Consider the following 20,719-nt stretch of genomic DNA (forward strand, 5'->3'; position numbering starts at 1 on the left):
TGCTTTGATTTATATCCCCCCTCTTTTTTAAAGTTCTGTAGACTGATAATTTTTTTAAAAATTAAGTTTGTTATAATTCATTCCTATCATTATTATGATGCTGAAATCATCTCAAATTAGGCCAGTGGAAACTCCTGTAAGCTAGTTTCTTTGATCTTTTGATATGTTCCTGTTAGTTTTTGAGTGTTACCTTACTTTCTTGTACAACAAGATAGTTGAGCTTCACCTTGTACTTCTTCTGCTTCAACCCTAGAATAAGTCTTCCTCTAAGAATTGCAGGTTCATTTTAGCAAGAGACCAAATTCTGGCATTAAGTAGCCTCACTGCTGCTGGTGTGTCATTTCATCTATACTCTTTCATTTGAAACCTCTAATTCTAGTCCATCACCAAAGGATTCTTTCTCTCCTTTTCCCCACTCTGAATTTGTATCTCCCAGCAACTTTAGTTTATTTGCCTATTTGCTCAGCCCTTCAATCCACACAGTATAATTTAAAAATGGTTGCACTAGTACCACAACAACAACATAACTAAGTAAAATTTAGGATTTCTTTGCAGTTTTTTGTCCTTAATATTTTGCCCATTGAGATTATTGTAATCAGAATACTGAGTTCAGTTATTGAATTTTTTTTCTTCTGTATTACTTGATATTTAAGTAGCTATATTAGTTTTTCTTATTGTTTCATGGGTTTTTTCCCATCCTTGTAATTTAATTTTATTTTTTGAATATGTAAAGCATTAACAACTTTCAGAAGTTAAAACAACAAAGAAAGGTATACTCGGATATCCCATCCCTTCCTTAAAACATCCACCTCATTTCCAAATGAGGCTGTATTAATTCTGGTTTATCCTTCCTGAGTTTCTTTTTGCAAAAGTAAAAAAAATACTATCATTTCAAATCAATTTATAGAGATATTTTTCTGCTTCTTTAAAAAAATGTTGGAAGATTTTTAACACATCTCCTCAATAACAGAGAACAAGCATTCACGGTGAGTAAGACTATAGAATATTTGAACAACATAATTAACAACGTAATAGCCATATATAGAATCATGTACCCAAAACTACAAATTAATATTCATGTCAACTATTCAGGTAACATTTACAGAAATGTTTTTCAAAAATTTATAATTTTTAATAATTTACTAAATATTTAAAATATTATTTAATTTACAAAAACTTATGTTAGAGGTCAGTAAGATTCAAAGGATTGAGTTATATAGACAATGGTACCAACTTCTAGCTTAATAGCAAATGACAATTATGAAATACCCAAAGGTTTAGAAATTAGTAAATAACCTTCCAAAAAAAACCAAAAATACCCATGAGCTGAAAAATTATAGTAAAATTTAGAAAATATTTTCAACTAAATAATACTGATACTTTTTATGAAGAAATTTTTCTTAAAAAATGTTACAAAAATGCTTTTTATTAAAACTTGTAAATATAGCTAAAGCATCACCTAAAGGAAAATTTACAGCTTAAATGCATATATTATAAAGAAACGCTGAAAACTGATGAACTAAGAATCAATCTCAAGAAATTAAAGATAGGGGCTTCCCTGTTGGTGCAGTGGTTAAGAATCTGCCTGCCAATGCAGGGGACATGGGTCCCCTGCCAGTGTGCCAATGCCAGGAAGATCCCACATGCCACAGAGCAACTAAGCCCATGCACCACACTGCTGAGTCTGTGCTGTAGAGCCCATGTGCCACAACTACTGGAGCCCGCATGCCTAGAGCCCGTGCTCTGCAACAAGAGAAGCCACCACAATGAGAAGCCTGTGCACCACAACGAAGAGTACCCCCTGCTCACTACAACGAAGAGTACCCCCTGCTCACTACAACTAGAGAAAGCCTGTGTACAGCAACAAAGACCCAATGCAGCCAATAAATAAATAAATAATTTTTTTAAAAAAAAGAAGTTAAAAGTAACTCAGCAAATAAGCCCTTCTCCCCCTCCAAAAAAGTGAAAAGGAAAGAGTAAAGAGCAGGAAGATAGAAAAACTCAATAGAAGTAAAAGTTGGAATTTTGTAAAGACTGTATTAAAATTTGAAATCTCTGAGACACATTGCAAAAAACAAGAGTTACAGATAACCAATTTCAGGATTAAAATGGGTGAATGTAACTACACATACTGACGTTATTTAAAAGATAGTAAAAGTATAATGAACAACTTTGTGCTCATTAATAATATTCAAGAAATTAAATCAGTGGTTAAAAATCTCAGAAATAAAACTCCAGGTCTAAATGGCTTTACCAGCAAGTTCTAGTAAACATTCAAGGAAAAATGAATTCTGTTCTTACACATACTCTTTAAAAATAGAATGAAAGGAATTCTCCCACACCTATCTTAACCTTGATATTAAAACCCTCCATGGACAGTCCAAGGACAGAAAATTATAGTCTGGTCTCACTTATGAACATAGGTGCAAAAATCCATACACACACACACACACATACTCAAACACAGAGTTTATCCTCATTATTCAAAAATTCTATATCTGCAAATTCACCTACTCCCTATAATTGAACTCCAAGATCAGTACTCATGGCATTTTCAGACTCATTTGTTGGACATGCTCAGGGTGTTGAAAAATTTAAGTCCTCTGATACACACCTTCCCAGCTGAAGCTGAACAAGGCAAGCTCTGCCTTATTGTTTCAGCTCTCAAGTATAAAAATGTTCCTTTTTCAATCTATTTAATATCACATTTTTGTGCTTTTTATTGATTTTGCTTTTAAAATGGCCCCTAAGCATGTTAAAGTTCTATCAAGTCTATCTAAGCACAGGAAGGCTGTATTATGCCTTACAGAGAAAATTATGTATTAGATATGCTTCCCTTAGGCATGAGTTATAATGGTGTTGGCGCTGAGTTCAGTGTTGATGCATCATAATATATATTAAGTAAGGTACCTTTAAACAGAAATACACATAAATCCAAGTTATGTGTTGCTCTGGTGTTGAAAATTCTGTAACCAGAGGCCTAATCTTGTATTTCCCTTAGGAGCATGGTTCAGTGATTGTGGTGACTTTATAAACCAGAATCATCACAAATAGAACCAACTATGTATACATATATATAACAAATCCTTTAAATTATGAAGAGAATAATTTATCAAAACCAAATTAGATTCTCTCCAATAATGCAAGAGTGATTTAACACTACAGAATTAATGAGTGTACTGTATCACATAAACAGGTTAAAGTCATATCTCAGTAGCTGAGGAGAGTGCATTTGATAAAATCCAACATAGATTTGTGTGAAATGTTTTAAAAAAAGGAAATAGCAAAATATAAAAGGAGCTTCATCAACTTTATCAAGGATTCTATATAAAACCTATGACAGCCATTATATTTAACAGTGAATTATATATTAATGGTGAACATTATACTTAACGTTCCCTCTGAGACTGGAAACAAAATAATACCTGATTGTATTAGTTCTGTTTAATATTGTATTGGAAGTTCTGGGTAAAGCAGTGAGGCAGTAAATAGACGGATGGGTGGGTGGATGGATAGACAAGAAAAGAAGAAATAATAAATGTTATTTTTCATAGATTGTGTAACTATGTACCTAGACTAGAATGCCCAAGATAATATACAGATAAGCAGTTGAGATAACAGCCACTTAGTAAAGCTGCTGGATACAAATCATTATAGAAAAATGAATTGCATTTCTGTAACCAGCAATGAAAAATTAAATTTTAAAAAATAACAAGGTTTATTCACAGTGGGAAAGCAATAACAACATCAAAAATACGAGGTAACAAGAAATATAAATCCAACAAAATATACATGGGACCTTTAAGGGAAATTGTTAAAGCTGTTGGGAGACAATGAAGAACTAAATAGATGGAAAACTATGCCACGTCCATGGATTAGAAGACTGTATTTAAAGACATTAATTCTCCCCAAATGATCTTCAGACTCAGTACCACTCTAATCAAAATCACAACAGATGGGTTCTATATGTACTGCCACACAGCAGTGTACATGAATTGACTACAGAAACACAGATGACACTCACAAACTTAATATTAAATGAAAGAAGAAAGTCACAAAAGCAAATGTGTAGTGTAAAACTAAACTATGTTATTCAGAAGACATTCAATCATAGGTAGCACAACTATAAAAGGAAATCAAGGGAATGATTATTACTAAAATTAGGATAGTGGCTACCATTACAGAAAGGGGTAAGGGATGTCATCAAGGAGAATCGTGTTTCTAGGGTGCAGGCAATGTGTTATTTCTTGACCTGGGTGATAGTTGCCTGGATGTTCAGTTCACTTTGTGATTAGTCTTTTTTTATATATAATATAATATAATATAATATAATATAATATAATATAATATAATATAATATAATATAATAAATATAATATAATCAGATGGTGATAAATGACATTTGTCTCACTCAATATTTACCCCATCTTTAAGAAGCAGGTATTGTGCCCATTTTATAGATGCAGAAACTGAGGCTCAGAGCAATTAGTAAATCTAAAGTCACATGGTTAGCAACTTGGAACTTGAACTTGATTTCAGATTCAAATCCAGATTTCTCCAACTTCAAAGCTAAAATTCTTAGCCATCACACACGCAGGCCGTTGTCAAAGAATGAAATACTACTTTCATTTATCTTTGCCTCCTCTCTCTTTTCTTCTATCATCCCTGCTAAGAACAAAAAGGGGAGGGGGGTTTACAGAAGCTGAGGGCTGGAGGGACAATACTCTGGAGTCACCTCCTGAATATGATTAATCTTTAAACTGTAAATATATGTTTAATGGGGGAAAAAAATTACAGAGCTAAACCAAAGAATTTGAAATGGATTAAGTGTATTAATGTTATTAAGTTAACCCATGTTGTTAAGTTATTGGTGATTATATTTTAAAGTTAAGTTGAATGATTTGGAATACTCCATCCAGGTAGAAAGTTATAAGAAGCACTTTTTAAAAAACTATCAGAAATTTTTTGCTACCCAATTTACTAGAATCTACCAGTATAGAATTTAGTGTGAGGCAAATTCTGCTTTTACTATGTTTAGGAAGAGCATTAGTGGACAAACCACAAAATATTGTATATGTAAGATGATATTAATAGCTAACAATAATATCTACCACTTTTTTGAGCATTTACCATGTACCAGATACTAACTCAAGCATTATAAACGCATTATCTCATTTAATCCTGGAAGTGACGCTTAAGTGTGGGTACCATTGTTGTCCCCATATCACACAGGTAAAGGACAGAATCAGATTTTGATTTTAGTCTCTCTGATTCCAGAACTCTTGTTCTTAATCATAGCCCCACATAAGGATTAGAATGGCAATATAGTTATGTGTTTAGTGTTACATATTGTTATAGATTCATTTATTCAAACTGGTTAGGATTTGAGTATTCAAATTTGTTGAATCAGCAGTAAATGTCAGCTATATGTCATGCATTTCTGTGGCCCCTATCTGCTGGCTCTTTTGCTCTGTTTAGCAACTTGGAACCTCTACCACAGTAATTTGCTGGCCTCCTTCTTCCTTGGAGCTAGTGTATTGTGATATTTCAAGTATCATTGAACTTAATTCAACTTTACAGAAGATTATTTGTTATACACATCACCCAAACTACATAATAATCTGCTTCCTGATTTGGCTGCAGGACAGAAAATTACCTTTTGAGCCCTAGGAGCAGTTCTTTTTGCTAAGAGAGTTTCTGGCTATTCCTTTTATTTCCTTATACCCTATAACCCCTTCTTTGGATGAGTTCTTAAATTTTGTTGACAAAAATCTTTTAATTGGTTCATATTGTTTTTATGGTACTATAAAGTTCCATGTACTGTATCAGACAGGTCCTATATATAGTTTATTTATAATCAAGTAGTGATTATGGTCATTTCTATAAAATGTTAGGACATCAGGCTCTTGGTAAGAAACATAACCCCTATTTGTTGCATTCCTTTTCTGAAAAAAAAAATCAACTTTAGTTAATATTATTTTATTTTGACCTACAGTGCTTTTTCTGGGAGCTTAACTTACAGTCTGTAGTTTAACACCTCTCTAATGGACCCTATGGCAATATGCTAGCCGTAGTATAAGGAACAAAAAAGCTGGGCAGATTTTCTCTGTCCTGTAGGCTTTTAAGAACCAAGATTCTGTTTTTACCCAGCTATTTCACTATATTTCTTTCCTTTATGTTCCCAGTATCTACTCAATTTTTTCAGCAAAATTTTCTTAATATCAATGAAAATAGCATATGTCTGAAGTTAGTTTTTATTGCTTTACTGTCTGAACACTAGTACTATAGGCTTCACAACAACAAAAATTCACTGTTTTCCTTCAGCCTTATTTGCTGCTATGAAGATCCATTTTATCAATAGTTGCATTAGACTAACTTTAATGGTCATGTCTGGTTTTGTTTATCTTCTTTTTTCCTACTACTTTTGAACATGAGGAATCCTCCTGCACAAAATAAAATTTTTTCATAACTTAAAAGATACTATTCTATTATTGCTTTTCTCTTTGGTCCTTTTAAACCATTGAGACAAATTAAAGTTATGTCCAAAGACATCATTTTACTGACAACTGAGAATTAATTTGTGAATGGATTCTTTCATCTACAAAGATAGTTTTCAAAGTGTGGTCTGGGAATCTGAGACCCCTCCAGGGTCTCTGTGTGGGGAGAATTATTTTCAGTAATAATTTTCAGTATTATTAATACTAATATCGTTTGCCTTTTCTACTCTTATTCTTTCTTGAGTATAGGGTTGAGTTTTCTAGAAACCTCATGGCTTGTGATGTTGCAACAACTTGAATGCAAAGCAGAGATGTGAATCCATCTGTCTTCTATTAAGCCAGACATTAAAGAGACTTGAAAAAATGTAAAACAGTAACTCACTTTTACTATCTTTCTAATCTAGATTTTCATTAAAAAGTATAATTTATATTAGCATATACTATAGCGTTATTGTTTTATAAATGAATTGATGTTTTTAAACCATTCAGTTTTAATTTCAAACATGGTATTATTGATAGATAGAACCCACATAAACTAAAGAGCTCTTCTAGGCCCTCAGTAATTTTTAAACATGTAGAGGGATCCTGAGACCAAAAAGAGAGCCAATAATCTATACAATCTTTTTTATTCTCAAATGTTTGAATTTTCATATATTTTATTTCATCTTATAAAAGGCATACTGAAAATAATCTGTTTTTAGGTTGCTACAAACCTCAGGAAAGATCAGATTACTTGATGTTGGCAGCTGCTTTAACCCATTTCTGAAGTTTGAAGAATTTCTAACTGTTGGCATAGACATTGTACCTGCTGTAGAGGTATGCATAGTCCTGTTTGTTTTGAGATGAATATTTTACATGTATATATACAAAGGAAAGCACTGTCTTTACATTCCTGAAATAGCAAATATATTTTTGTGTACGAGTTTGTAAGAGACTATTTCTATTCAAAACTAAATGTATATTCTGTGAAAATTTGAGCCTTTAGTTAACTAATATTAATTTGACCAATACCGTATCTGTCTTCATTTTGTTTTGTTCCCTGTTTATCATCTATCATTCCAAACAAGAAACTTTAGTAGGTTGCAGAGATTCCCAGATAGCTATAGTATTTGGGCTTTTTATTTTTATTTATTTATTTACTTACTTACTTATTTTTTAATGCATCTCTTTCTGAAACATACTGTGATGTAGAGTTATTATGGAATTGTGGAAAGAGCAGGGGCTTTGGAGACAGCCAAAACTTTATTAAATCCCAGCTATTTGTACTTAGTAGATAAAACTACTTGACTTTTGAAATTAGATTTTTTTTTTCCCCTCAGTGACATAAATTCATAATATTTGCCATTTTACTTTTGAATTGGCACCAGGCACAAAAAAATTTTATTACAAATTTTTATTGCTATAAAGAGATTATTTGTTACAGTATAAACTCAGGGTCAGAGTTTTTTTTCCTCCACTGCTATATTCCCAGCACCTAGAAGAGTGCTTGGCATATTAAGTACTCATTGAATACTTCTTGAATAAAAGAATGAAATCTTACTTTCAACCTCCGTTTGACTCTCTGAGCCTCAGTTTTCTCATCTGTGCAGTGGTGTTTGTAATGGACCATACTTTATAAGATTGTTGTCATGTTTACTTGAGAAAAAGTATTTAAAGCACCTAGCAAAGTACCTGTTATATAGTGAGTGCTAAAGAAATGTTGGCTGTTATTATTGAAAAGTTCCAGCATGAAGAATCAACTTTCATATGAATTTATTCTTTAATTTTGATGAACTTGACTGTCTATATTAAATCTGTATGACCAACACTGATAAGAAAACGCTAAAAAGCGTTACTATTATCTCTGCTTCCTAAAGGTAGACAAATACTTGGTTTATGGTAAAACAGCTGCTCTTAGCTTACCACTGCAGAGAATTCTTGTGCCATCAGAAGCTATAGTTTTAAAGTGCAGGTGGGATTTGTACATGGATTTTCTCTCCTTCCTTCCTCAAGACACATATTAGAGATGTCCTTTAGGGACTGCTAAGACATGATGACCATCTGATCTAATATTAAAATATTAAGTTTATTTATAGATAGGGCTATAAGCTTTCAACTGTAGCCATTAGGGAAGGCAAAAGAACTTCTTTACATGAGTTCATTAGTAGAACAGACTTTTATAGTTCCAAACCCTATAACTAATTTTAAAACAAAGAAACTTACACTTCCAGTCAAGATGGAGTGACAGGGACCAGACCAATCCTCTTTCCCCCTGCCTGAAGCAAGTAAAAAATGGACAAAATATTCAAAATAATATACAAGACACTGGACATTAGGTAATGAAGGACAGTGATCCCCAGGAGATGGAAAACAAATGAGATGAGCCATACAGTTGCATCAGCACAAAGCCTTCAGAGAGTTTCCGACATGTGGCACAAACAGAGGATCCCAAGCAGAGCCCAGGCAATACCCTGAGTTGTGGAGGCAAAGCTGAGAGTCCTGGGAGACCATGACAGCTAGAGTTCATGGACAGAGTACCAAAGATATAAGAGCTGCACAGAGGGAAAACTCCAGGGGTCTGCCAGGACTCCTCCTTGAGTACTCAGCTGAGTACTTATCAGTACATGTCTATGAGAAAACTACATGAGACTGGAGGAAATACCACCTCAAAGGTCTAGAGGTTATAGTGCCTAGCACACTCTCAGGCTAGAAGTAGTAACCATTTGCCACCAGCCACACTGGTAACCTCAAGAATCAGTACATTGGGTAGAATACACAGAAAAGCCTTGCCTCAGTAGTGGAGAACAATTAGCCTTAGACTGAAGGCTGTTCTAGTCCCAACTAACAACTCTTGAAACAAAAACCAAAAAGATCAAACTGTCTCCAGATAATTTAACTACATCCCAGAACAAAGAATATGTATAGCAATGCCAAGTATTCCAGAACCCAGCAAAGTAAAATTCACCATGCCTGGCATCCAATAAAAAAGTAATCAGTCAAGTAAAGAAGCAAGAAAATATGACCCATAATGAGATCAGTCATCCAACAGAGACCAACTGTGAACTGACACAGATGTTAAAATTAGGAAGCAAGAATATTAAGATAGGGACACTATAACTGTATGCTATATGTACAAAAAGTAAAGTAGAGACATGGAGGATAATTAAAAATACCCAAATCTAACTTCTAAAGATGGATATTGTGATGTTTGATATGAAACATGTACTAGATAGGATTAACAGTACATCAGATGTTGCAGAAGAAAAGTTAAACTGAGGACATGGCAATAGAAACTACCCAAAATTAAAAAGAGATATTTTTTAATGGAAGAGCATCAGTGAGCAGTGAGTTGATTTCAGGTGGCCAAATATAAGCGTAATTGGAGTCCCCCCAAAAGGGCAGAGAAGGGAATGAAAGAAATAATGGTCAGAATTTTTCTGAATTTGATAAAAGCTAACTAATAGTAGAGCTGACCCTTAGCATCCCAGGGGAATTGTTCCAGGACATCCCACCACCACCATGGATATCAAAATCTGTGGATGCTCAGGTCCTTAGAGTCAGCTGTTCATAGCCCTGGGTTCTATGTCCACAGATACAGAGGACTGGCTGTATATTTCTTGGGAAAAAAATCCATGTATAATTGGACCTGTGAATTCAGACTCGTGTTGTTCAAGAGTTAACTGTAATTAGAAGGGAGTTTATAATCTATATAAAAATAAAATGTATAATAACAATAGCACAAGAGGGGAGAAAGGGAAACATACCATAGGTATAGTAATAGGTTTTTATAATATATATGAAGTGGTAAAATATTATTTGAAGGTAGACTATGATAGGTTAAAGATGTAGACTATAAATTCTAAAGCAACCAGTAAAATAAAGAGTTACAGCTAATAAGCTAGCAAAAGAGATAAAATAGAATCATAAAGAAATTTCTTTAATCCAAAAGGTGGCAGAAAAGAGAAGAAAGGAAACAATGAACAGATCAGAAATATAGAAAATAAATAGCAAGATTATACATTTAAACTTAGTTTACCAATAATCACATTAAATAGATAAGGCCTAAATACCCCAATTAAAAGGTGAAAATTCTCAGATTGGATAAAAAAGCAAGACTCAAATATATGTTGCCTATAAGAAATCCACTTCAGTTATAAACAAATAGTATGTGCAAAAGAAAGGCACTGTGGCACTACTACAATCTGACAAAGTAGATGTCAAAGCAAAAAATATTACCAGCAATAAAGATGGTCATTTCATAATGATAAAAAGGTAAATTCATCAAGAGTGCAAAACAGTCCTCAAGATTTATGCATCTAATAACAGAGCTTCAAAATACATAAACCAGAAACTGGTAAAATAGCAATTATAAATAGACATTTATAAAATTATAGTTCAAGATTTCATCACCCTTCTCTCAATAATTGAACAATTAGAACATCAGTCAAAGAAGAACTCACCAGGAAAGTTAGACCATATTTTGGAATGAAGATAAATAAAAACGTAAGATATCAAAAACAAGATATGCATAGGATGCCACTAAAATCACTAAAGTAGTACTCAGGAAATTTTATTGAGTAGGCCAAGAAGTTCAGGTTTTTCCATAAAACACAAACAAACTTTTTGGCCAATCCATACAATACTAAACACCTTTATTAGAAAATAAGAAAGGTCTCAAAGCAATGACATCAACTTTCCAACTAGAAAAAACAAACAAAAAACAAAATGAAAAAGCGCACACTAAATCCAAAATACAAGAAAATAAAAAAGATTACAATGGAAATCAATGAAATAGAAAAACTTAAGAAAGATAGTAGGGAAAAATTGATGAAAGCAAATGATACTTCTTTGAGAAGATCAATAAAATTGATAAGTCACTAGGCATACTGATTAAGAAATAAGGAGAAAGGTGTGACATCATACATATTTTACCAATATTAAAAGAAGGGATAATAAATATGAAAAATCTTATGCCAATAAATTCCACAACTTAAATGAAATGGACAAACTCCTTGGAAGGCACATACTACCAAAGCTTACTCATGAAGAAATAGATAACCTTAATAGCCATAAATGTATTAAAGAAATTTGAATTGGCAGGTAAGAACTTTCCCACAAAGAAAATTCCAGGCAAAAATGGCTTCACTTTCCAACTTATTCTATAAGGCCATTACCCCAGTACCAAAACCGGAGACATTACAGAACAACAACAACAAAAACTAGTAGACCACATCCATCATGAACATAGACACAAAAGTTCTCTACAAAATTTTAGCATATTGAATCCAACAATATTTCAAAAGAGATAATACCTCATGTAAGTTCAGTTTATTCTAGAAGTGTTAAGATTGAGTATTTTTTGAACTTTAAACCAATCTCTAACACCTATACAAAAATCTACTCAAAATGGATTAAAGACTTAAATATAAGACTGGATACTATAAAACTCCTAGAGGGAAACATAGGCAGAACACTCTTTGACATAAATTGCAACAGTATTTTTTTTGGATCCATCTCCTAGAGTAATGGAAATAAAACCAAAAATAAACAAATGGAATCTAATTAAACTTAAAAGCTTTGCACAGCAAAGGAAACCATCAACAAAACAAAAAGACAACCTACAGACTGGGAGAAAATATTTGCAAACAATGCTAACGATAAGGGGTTAATCTCCAAATTATACAAACATCTCATACATCTCAATATCAAAAAACAACCCAATCAGAAAATGGGCAGAAGACCTAAATAGACATTTCTCCAAAGAAGACATACAGATGGCCAACAGGCACATGAAAAGATGCTCAATATCACTAATTATTAGAGAAATGCAAATCAAAACTACCATGAGGTATCACCTCACACCAGTCAGAATGTCCATCATTAAAAAGTCTACAAATAATAAATGCTGTAGAGGGTATGGAGAAAAGGGAACCCACCTACACTGTTGGTGGGAATGTAAATTGGTGCGGCCACTATGGAGAACAGTATGGAGGTTCCTTAAAAAAATAAAAATAGAGTTACCATATGAACCTGCAATCCCACTCTTTGGCATATATCTGGAGAAAACTCCAATTCAAAAAGATACATGCAGCCCAGTGTTCATAGCAGCACTATTTACAATATCCACGACAGGGAAGCAACCTAAGTGTCCATCAACAGATGAATGGATAAAGAAGATGTGGTATATATACACAGTGGAATGTTACTCAGCCATAACAAAGAATGAAATAATGCCGTTTGTGGCAAGATGGATGGACCTAGAGATTATCATATTAAGTGAAGTAAATCAGACAGAGAAAAACAAATAGCATATGATATCACTTATATGTAGAATCTAAAAAAAAAAAAATGATATAAATGAATTTATTTACAAAACAAAAATAGACTCAGACATAGAAAACAAACTTATGGTTACCAAAGGGGATAGTGAGGGACAGAGTGGGGCAGAGATAAATTAGGAGTTTGGGATTCACATATACACATTACTATGTAGAAAACAGATAAACAACAAAGACCTCCTATGTAGCACAGGGAACTCTACTCAATATCTTGTAATAACCTATAATGGAAAAGAATCTGAAGAATATATATATATAAATGAGTCACTTTGCTGTACACTTAAAACTAGCACAACATTGTAAATTAACTATATTTCAGTTTAAAATGGTTTAAAATAACCATTAAAAAAAAACCCACTCATTCTTTTCATCACAGTAATACACTAAAAAAAGAAACCTACAGCTGACATCATACTTAATAGTGAAAGAAAATTTTTTCCAATGAAACCTGAAACAAGAACAAGATAAGGTTATTTACTCTCACCACCTCTATTCAGCATTCTCTAGAGGTTTTAGCCAGTGCAGTAAAGCAAGAAAAAGCAATGATAGGCCTCCAAATTGGAAAATAAGGCCTAAGACTATCTTTGTTCACAGATGACATTGATCATCTATTACATTATTCTGTGAAATCTACAGAGAAGCTACTAGAACCGGTAAGTGAGTTAACAAGGTTGCAAAATATAAGATTAATATACAAAAATCAATTCATATATACTAACCACAATCAATTAGAAATTAAAAATAGTACCATGTATAACAGCATCAGAACTATGAAGTATTTAATATATGAACATATATTTATATTAAATATAAAGCTGACAAATATATGGCAAATCTATATATTGAAAACTATAAATTATCAAGAGAAATTAAAGCAGATCTAAATAAGTAGAGGTATATACTATGTTTATTGGTGATAAAACTATCTTTAACATGTCCATTTTCCAAAAATTGACCTATACGTTCATTGCAATCTTGATCAAAATTCTAACAGGTTTTTTTGTAGAAATTGAAAAATGTATTCTAAAATTTGTGTGGAAATCCAAAGGTCCTAGAATAACAACTTTTTAAAAGGACAATGTTGGATAGCTTCAAATTTTATTTTAAAGTTATAGTAATGAAGACATTGTGGTAATAGTGTCAAGATTATCAATGAAATGTAACAGAGAGTGCACAAATAGGACTAAACCCCTTATAGGGGTCCCAGAGGGATAAGAGAGAGAGAAGAGGATAAAAAAATGTACTTGAGAAAATTATGGCTGGAAACTTCCCAAAGCTGAAGAAGAAAACTCATATCCAGGTACAGGAGGCACAGAGGGTTCCAAACTAGACGAACCCAAATAGACCCACACCAAGACATATCATAAGTGAAATGGCAGATTTAAAGAGAGAATTTAAAGGCAGCAAGAGAAAAACAAAGAGTAATATATAAGGGAATTCCCATAAGACTATCAGCTGATTTCTCTGCAGAAACTTTGCAGGCCAGAAGGGAGTGGCACGATATTTCAAAGTGCTGAAAGGGGAAACATGCAACCTAGGATATCCAGCAAAACTATCATTTAGAATAGAAGGAGAAAGAAACTATTTTTTGCTTGTCTGGGAGTTCTTTATCAGTATTAAACCTACCCTAAAAGAAATGTTAAAGGGTCTTTTCTAACTGGAAAAGAAGTAAGGATCTATAGGAAAGGGAAAATCCCACTAGGAAAGGCAAATATATACTAACACTTAAGCCAGCATGAAGATTAAAAGACAAAATTGTGAAAGCAACTATAACTGCAATAATAAACAGTTAAGGGAGAATCATGAAGATGTAAAATACGACATCAAAGTACAAATGGGAGGAGAGTAAAAAACATAGGTCTTTTAGAATGTGTTTGAATTTAAATGACTATCAGTTTAAAATAAATAGATACAGTTTTAGGTCAATATATATGAACACTGTGGTAACCACCAATAAAAAAATTACAATAGATACACAAAAATTAAAAAGAAAGGAGCACAAGCTTACTACTAAAAAACATTCATCAACCCACAAGGAAAAAAACAAAAAGAAGAAAAAAACAGAACTACAAAACAATCAGAAAACAAGTAATAAGAAGCCTGCACTCCACAACAAAGGGTAGCCCCCACTTGCTGTAACTAGAGAAAGCCCAGGTGCAGCAACGAAGACCCAACGCAGCCAATAAATTGATTTTTTTTTTAAGTGAGGGGATGGAAAAGATATTTCATACAAATGACAAGAAGATAGGGGTAGTGATACTCATATCAGGCAAAATAGAATTTAACATAGTCTATAACAAAAGACAAGGGTATCATGCAATGATAAAGGGATCGATACAAGAAGAGGATTTACACTCCTTATCATATATACACCCAACCCAAGAGCACCTAAATATATAAAGCAAGTAACTAACAGAGATAAAGAGAGAAATTGACAAGAATACAATAATAGTATGGGACTTTAACACCCCACTGACATCAATGGACAGATCGCTCAGACAGGAAATCAATAAGGCAACAGTGGTTTTAAATGACAGAATAGATCAGTTGGACTTCAGAGATATCTAAAGGACATTGCATCCCCAAACAGCAAAATACACATTCTTTTCAAGTGCATGTGCAGTGTTCTCTAGAATAGATCACATGCTAGGCCACAAAACAAGTCTCAACAAATTTAAAAGAATAGAAGTTATATCAAGCATTTTTCCCAGCCACAACAGTATGAAACTAGAAATCAGTTACAGGAAGAAAAATGTGAAAAGAACAAACATGGGGAGATTAAACAACATGCTACTAGAAAAACCCAACAGATTAAGAAATCTAAGAGAAAATCAGAAAGTACCTCAAGACAAGTGGAAACGCAACTTTCCAGAATCTGTTGGATGCAAAAGCAATTCTAAGAGGGAAGTTTATCACAATCAGGCCTTTCTAGAGAAAGAAAAATCTTAAACAATCTAACCTGTCACCTAAAGGAGTTAAAAAATGAAGAACAAAGCCCAAAGTCAGCAGGAAGAAGGAAATAATAAAGATCAGAGAGAGAATAAATGAAATAGAGACCAAAAAAAAAAAAAAAAGGAAAAGATCAATGAAACCAAGAGCTGGTTTTTTGAAAAGACAAACAAAGTTGATAAACTTTTATCCAGGCTCACCAAGAAAAAAAGAGAACCCAAATTAACAAAATAAGAAATGAAAGGGGAGAAATAACAGCTGATACCACAGAGATACAAAAAAAATTAAAAGAATACTATGAACAGTTATATGCCAACACATTGGACAATCTAGAAGAAATGGATAAATTTCTAGAAACATACAACCTGTCAAGACTGAGTCAAGAATAAACACAATTTGAAAAGTCTGATCACTGATAGTTAAATTGAATTTATAATTTAAAAGAACTCCCAACAAACAAAAGTACAGCACCAGATAGCTTCACAGAGGAATTCTACCAAACATACAAAGAAGAGCTAATACCTTTCCTCTTCAAACTAGTCCAAAATATTGAAAAGGACAGAACACTCCCAAATTCATTGTACAAGGCCACCATTACCTTGATACCAAAAACAGCAAAGACACTACAAAAAAGAAAATTGCATGCCAGTATCTTTGATGAAAATAGATGCAGAAATCCGCAACAAAATAGTAACTAACCAAATCCAACAGTATATAAAAGAGATCATACACTGTCATCAAGTGGGGTACAGTCCAGGGATGCAAAGATGTTTCAGTATTCACACATTAATGTGATATACCACACTAACAAAAAGGTAAAAGTCATTTGATCATCTCAATAGACACAAAAAGCATCTAACAAAATTCAACATCCATTTATGATAAAAACTGTCATCATAGTTGGTATAGAGGGAACATATCTCAACATAATAAAGACCATTTATGACAAACCCACAGCTAACATCATATTCAACTGTGAATAGCTGAAAGCCTTTCCTCTAAATTCAGTAACTAGACAAGGATGCCCACTCTCACCACTTCTGTTTGTCACAGTATTGGAAGTCCTAGCCATAGCAATCAGGCAAGAAAAGGAAATAAAATGCATCCAAGTTGAAAGGGAAGAAGTAAAACTGTCATTACTTGCAGATGACATGATAGTTTGTATAGAAAACCCTGAAGTCTCCACTAAAAAACTATTAGGACTAATAAATGAATTTAGTAAAGTTGCGGGGTATAAGGTTAATATACAGAAATCATTTGCTTTTCCATACACTAATAATGTACTATCAGAAAGTGAAAATTAAAATAAAAAAACAATCCCACAAAATCACATCAAAAAGAATAAAATATCTAGGAATATACGTAACCAAGGAGGTGAAAGACCTATACTTTGAAAAGTATAAAAAACTGATGAAGGAAATTGAAGATGATACATAGACCTGAAGATGATACAAAGACCTGTGCTCTTGCATTGGAAGACATACTATCGAAAGCAGTCTACAGATTTAATGCAGTTCATATCAAAATACCCATGACATTTTCCACAAAACTAGAACAATTAATCCTAAAATTCATATAGAACCACAAAACACTCCAAATTATCCAAGCAATCTTGAAAAAGAAGAACAAAACTGGAGATATCAGTCTCCTTGGCTTTAGACTATACTACAACAATTAATCTTAAAGTTCATGTAGAACCACAAAAGACCCCAAATTACCAAAGCAATCTTGAAAAAAAAACAAAACAAAACTGAAGATATCACCCTCCCTGGCTTTAGACTATACTTCAAAGCTACAGTATTCAAAACAGCATGGTAGTGGCACAAAAACAGACACATAGATCAATAGAACAGAATAGAGAGCCCAGAAATAAACCCACACACCTATGGTCAATTAATCTATGACAGAGGAGGCAAGAATATACAATGAAGAAAAGGCAGTCTCTTTAATAAGTGGTGCTGGGAAAACTGGACAGCTCCATGTAAAACATTAAGATTAGAATATTTCCTTACACCATTTAAAAAATAAACTCAAAATGGATTAAAGATCTAAACGTAAGACCCGAAACCATAAAACTCCTGGGAAAAAAACAGGCAGAACACTCTTTGACATAAATTGTAACAATATTTTTTCAGATCTGTCTCCTAGGGCATAAGAAATATAAGCAATAATAAACAGATGGGACCTAATCAAACTTAAAATCTTTTGCATAGCCAAGGAAACCATCGATACAAAAAGACAACCTACAGAATGGGAGAAAATATTTGCAAATGATTTGACTGACAAGAGGTTAATATCAAAATACATAAACAACTCATACAATTCAATATCAACAAAACAACCCAGTCAAAAAATGGGCTGAATAGACGTTTCTCAAAAGAAGACATACAGACGGTAACAGGAACATGAAAAGATGTTCAACATTGCTAATGATTAGAGAAATGCAAATCAAAACAATGGGATATCACCTTATACCTCTCAGAACAGCTATCCTCAAAGAGTCTGCAAATAACAAATGTTGGCGAGGATGTGGAGAAAAGGGAACCCTTGTACCCTGTTGGTGGGAATGTAAATTGGTGCAGCTACTAAGGAAAATAATATAGAGGTTCTTCAATAAACCAAAAATAGACAACCATATGATCCAGCAGTTTCACTCCTGGGTATATATTTGAAAAAAATGAAAACAGTAATTCAAAGAGATATATGCACCCTTGTGTTAATAGCATTATTTACAATAGCCAAGATATGAAAGCAACCTAAGTGTCCATCAATGGATGGATAAAGAAGATACATACATGTATATACACATACACACACATATATACACTCACAATGGAACATTACTCTGCCATTTAAAAAAGAATGAAATGTCTGCCGTTTGCAAAAAAACATGGTTGGAGCTAGAGAATATTATGCTTAGTAAAATAAGTCAGAGAACAAGAAATACTATATGATATCACTTTTATGTGGAATCTAAAAGATAAAACAAATGAATGTATATTAGTAAAACAGAAACAGACTCACAGATACAGAAAACAAACTAGTGGTTACCACTGGGGAAGAGGACAAGATAGGAGTATGTGATTAAAAGATACAGACTGCTATATATAAAATGATAAGCAACAAGCATGTATTGTACAGCACTCTGGAATATAGCCGTTATTTTATAATAATTTTTAATGGAATGTAATCTCTAAAAATACTGAATCACTATGCTATACACTTGAAACTAATATAACATTGTAAGTTAACCATACCTCAGTTAAAAAAAAAAAAAGACGTTAAAAGAATGAAATGACAAGCCATAATCTGCAAGAAATATTTTCAAGTTATATTTCAGATTAAGGACTTGGATGCAGAATAAAGAACTCTCAAAATTCAATAAGAAAATAGATTTTTAAAACTTAAAGCAACCCAATTATTTTTAACTGTGCAAAAAAATTGAAGAGAGATTTCACCAAAGAAGATACCAGGTAAACATCACTGCTCATTAGGAGAATCCAAATTAAATCCCCAGTATACTACTATACACCTGTGACTATGATTAAAACTTAAAAGGATGACCATTCCAAGTGTTGATGAGGATTTGGAGGAACTGAAATGCCAATTAACTCCTGGTAGAAGTGTAAAACTCGGTATAAGTGTTTTTGAAAATAGTTTTGAAGTTTCTTTAAAAGTTAAACATGCACGTGCTATAGGATCCAGCCACCTCTTTCCTCGACATTTGCCCAAGACAAATGAAACATGTCCATTCAAAGACAAACAGGAATGCTCAATAGCAGCTCTAGTTGTAATAGCCAGAAACCACAAACAACCAGGTTATCTATGGATAAGCAAACCGTGGTATATCCTTGATATAGTGGCATACTTCAGCAATTAAAAAGGAATGAACTATCAAAGAAACAAAGGAAAAAAAAAAAAGGAATGAACTATCAATACATGCAAAAAAACTGGATTAATCTCAGAATAATTGTGCTCTATGAAAGAAGCCAGGCAAAATAAGAGTACATTATTCTGTATTATTCCATTTATGTAAAATTCTAGAAAATACACACTGATGTATAGAGATAGAAATCATATCAATGATTGCCTAGTGGCAGGGGAGGAACAGGGAAGGTACAAGGAAGGGATTATATAAGGGGCACAGGAAAACTTTGGGGGATGTTGGATCTGTTCACTAATCTGATTGTAGTAGTGGTTTCATGATTGTATAAATGTTAAAACTTACCAAAAGTATATACTTTAAATGTTTGTGTGTCAGTTATACTTCAGGCTGTACATCAGTTATACTTCAATAAAGCTACCCTCCTCCCCAAAAGGAGCAAAAGGAAGAAGAAAAACAATCTTTTTCCATGTAATAGAATTTTATGTATCGCTTTTCCTAATAGATAGTCCAGATACTTATGTGACTTGTCCAGCTTGTCTACACACTAACAAGAATGAGGGACTAAGGTATTAGCTCATATCTTTGATAATTAATTAACTATTGTTATATTTAAGGGTAACTAATTTTTATCTAATTTTAAAACTGCTTATTCTGGGTTATTTCTATAGAGTTTTAATATTCAGCAAATGATAACAGTGCTGTTTATTTCTTGTAGTGTTTCTCATGATCATTTGACTCAGTTAATTAATGTATAATTTGTTTCAAGCCAGAGATTAGGTTTTAATAGAATAAATATATTATTAAAATTACTTTTGAGATGGTTAATGTTAATGGCTGAAAAGATGTTTTTCATAACCTTAAAAAGGTTGGGTATTTTACCTTTACAGATTTATAACTCTGCTTTCATTATCCTCTTTGACTTCTTTCATTCATCTTTATTTCATAGTATTTCTTGTTTGAAGTTATTTTTATATAAGCCTGCTTTTGGTAACTATAAATGTTTAAGTGAATATAAATACGACTAAGTTTAGAAATAAATCATCTCTGTAAGCTCTTAGCCAAACTAAATT

General features: G+C 32.9%; 1 protein-coding gene across 2 annotated transcripts in view; it reads left to right on the forward strand.

The window, feature by feature from the left end:
• Positions 1-20,719, forward strand: part of BMT2 (base methyltransferase of 25S rRNA 2 homolog) — an 83,016-nt gene that overhangs the window by 58,758 nt on the left and 3,539 nt on the right. For both annotated transcript variants that reach the window (XM_057733980.1, XM_057733981.1), the window contains one exon: positions 7,199-7,313. In XM_057733980.1, the coding sequence (XP_057589963.1) occupies positions 7,199-7,313 (115 nt within the window). The remainder of the gene's footprint in view (positions 1-7,198; positions 7,314-20,719) is intronic.

This window comes from Hippopotamus amphibius, chromosome 4 (assembly GCF_030028045.1).
Source record: "Hippopotamus amphibius kiboko isolate mHipAmp2 chromosome 4, mHipAmp2.hap2, whole genome shotgun sequence".
Taxonomy (NCBI): Eukaryota; Metazoa; Chordata; class Mammalia; order Artiodactyla; family Hippopotamidae; genus Hippopotamus; species Hippopotamus amphibius.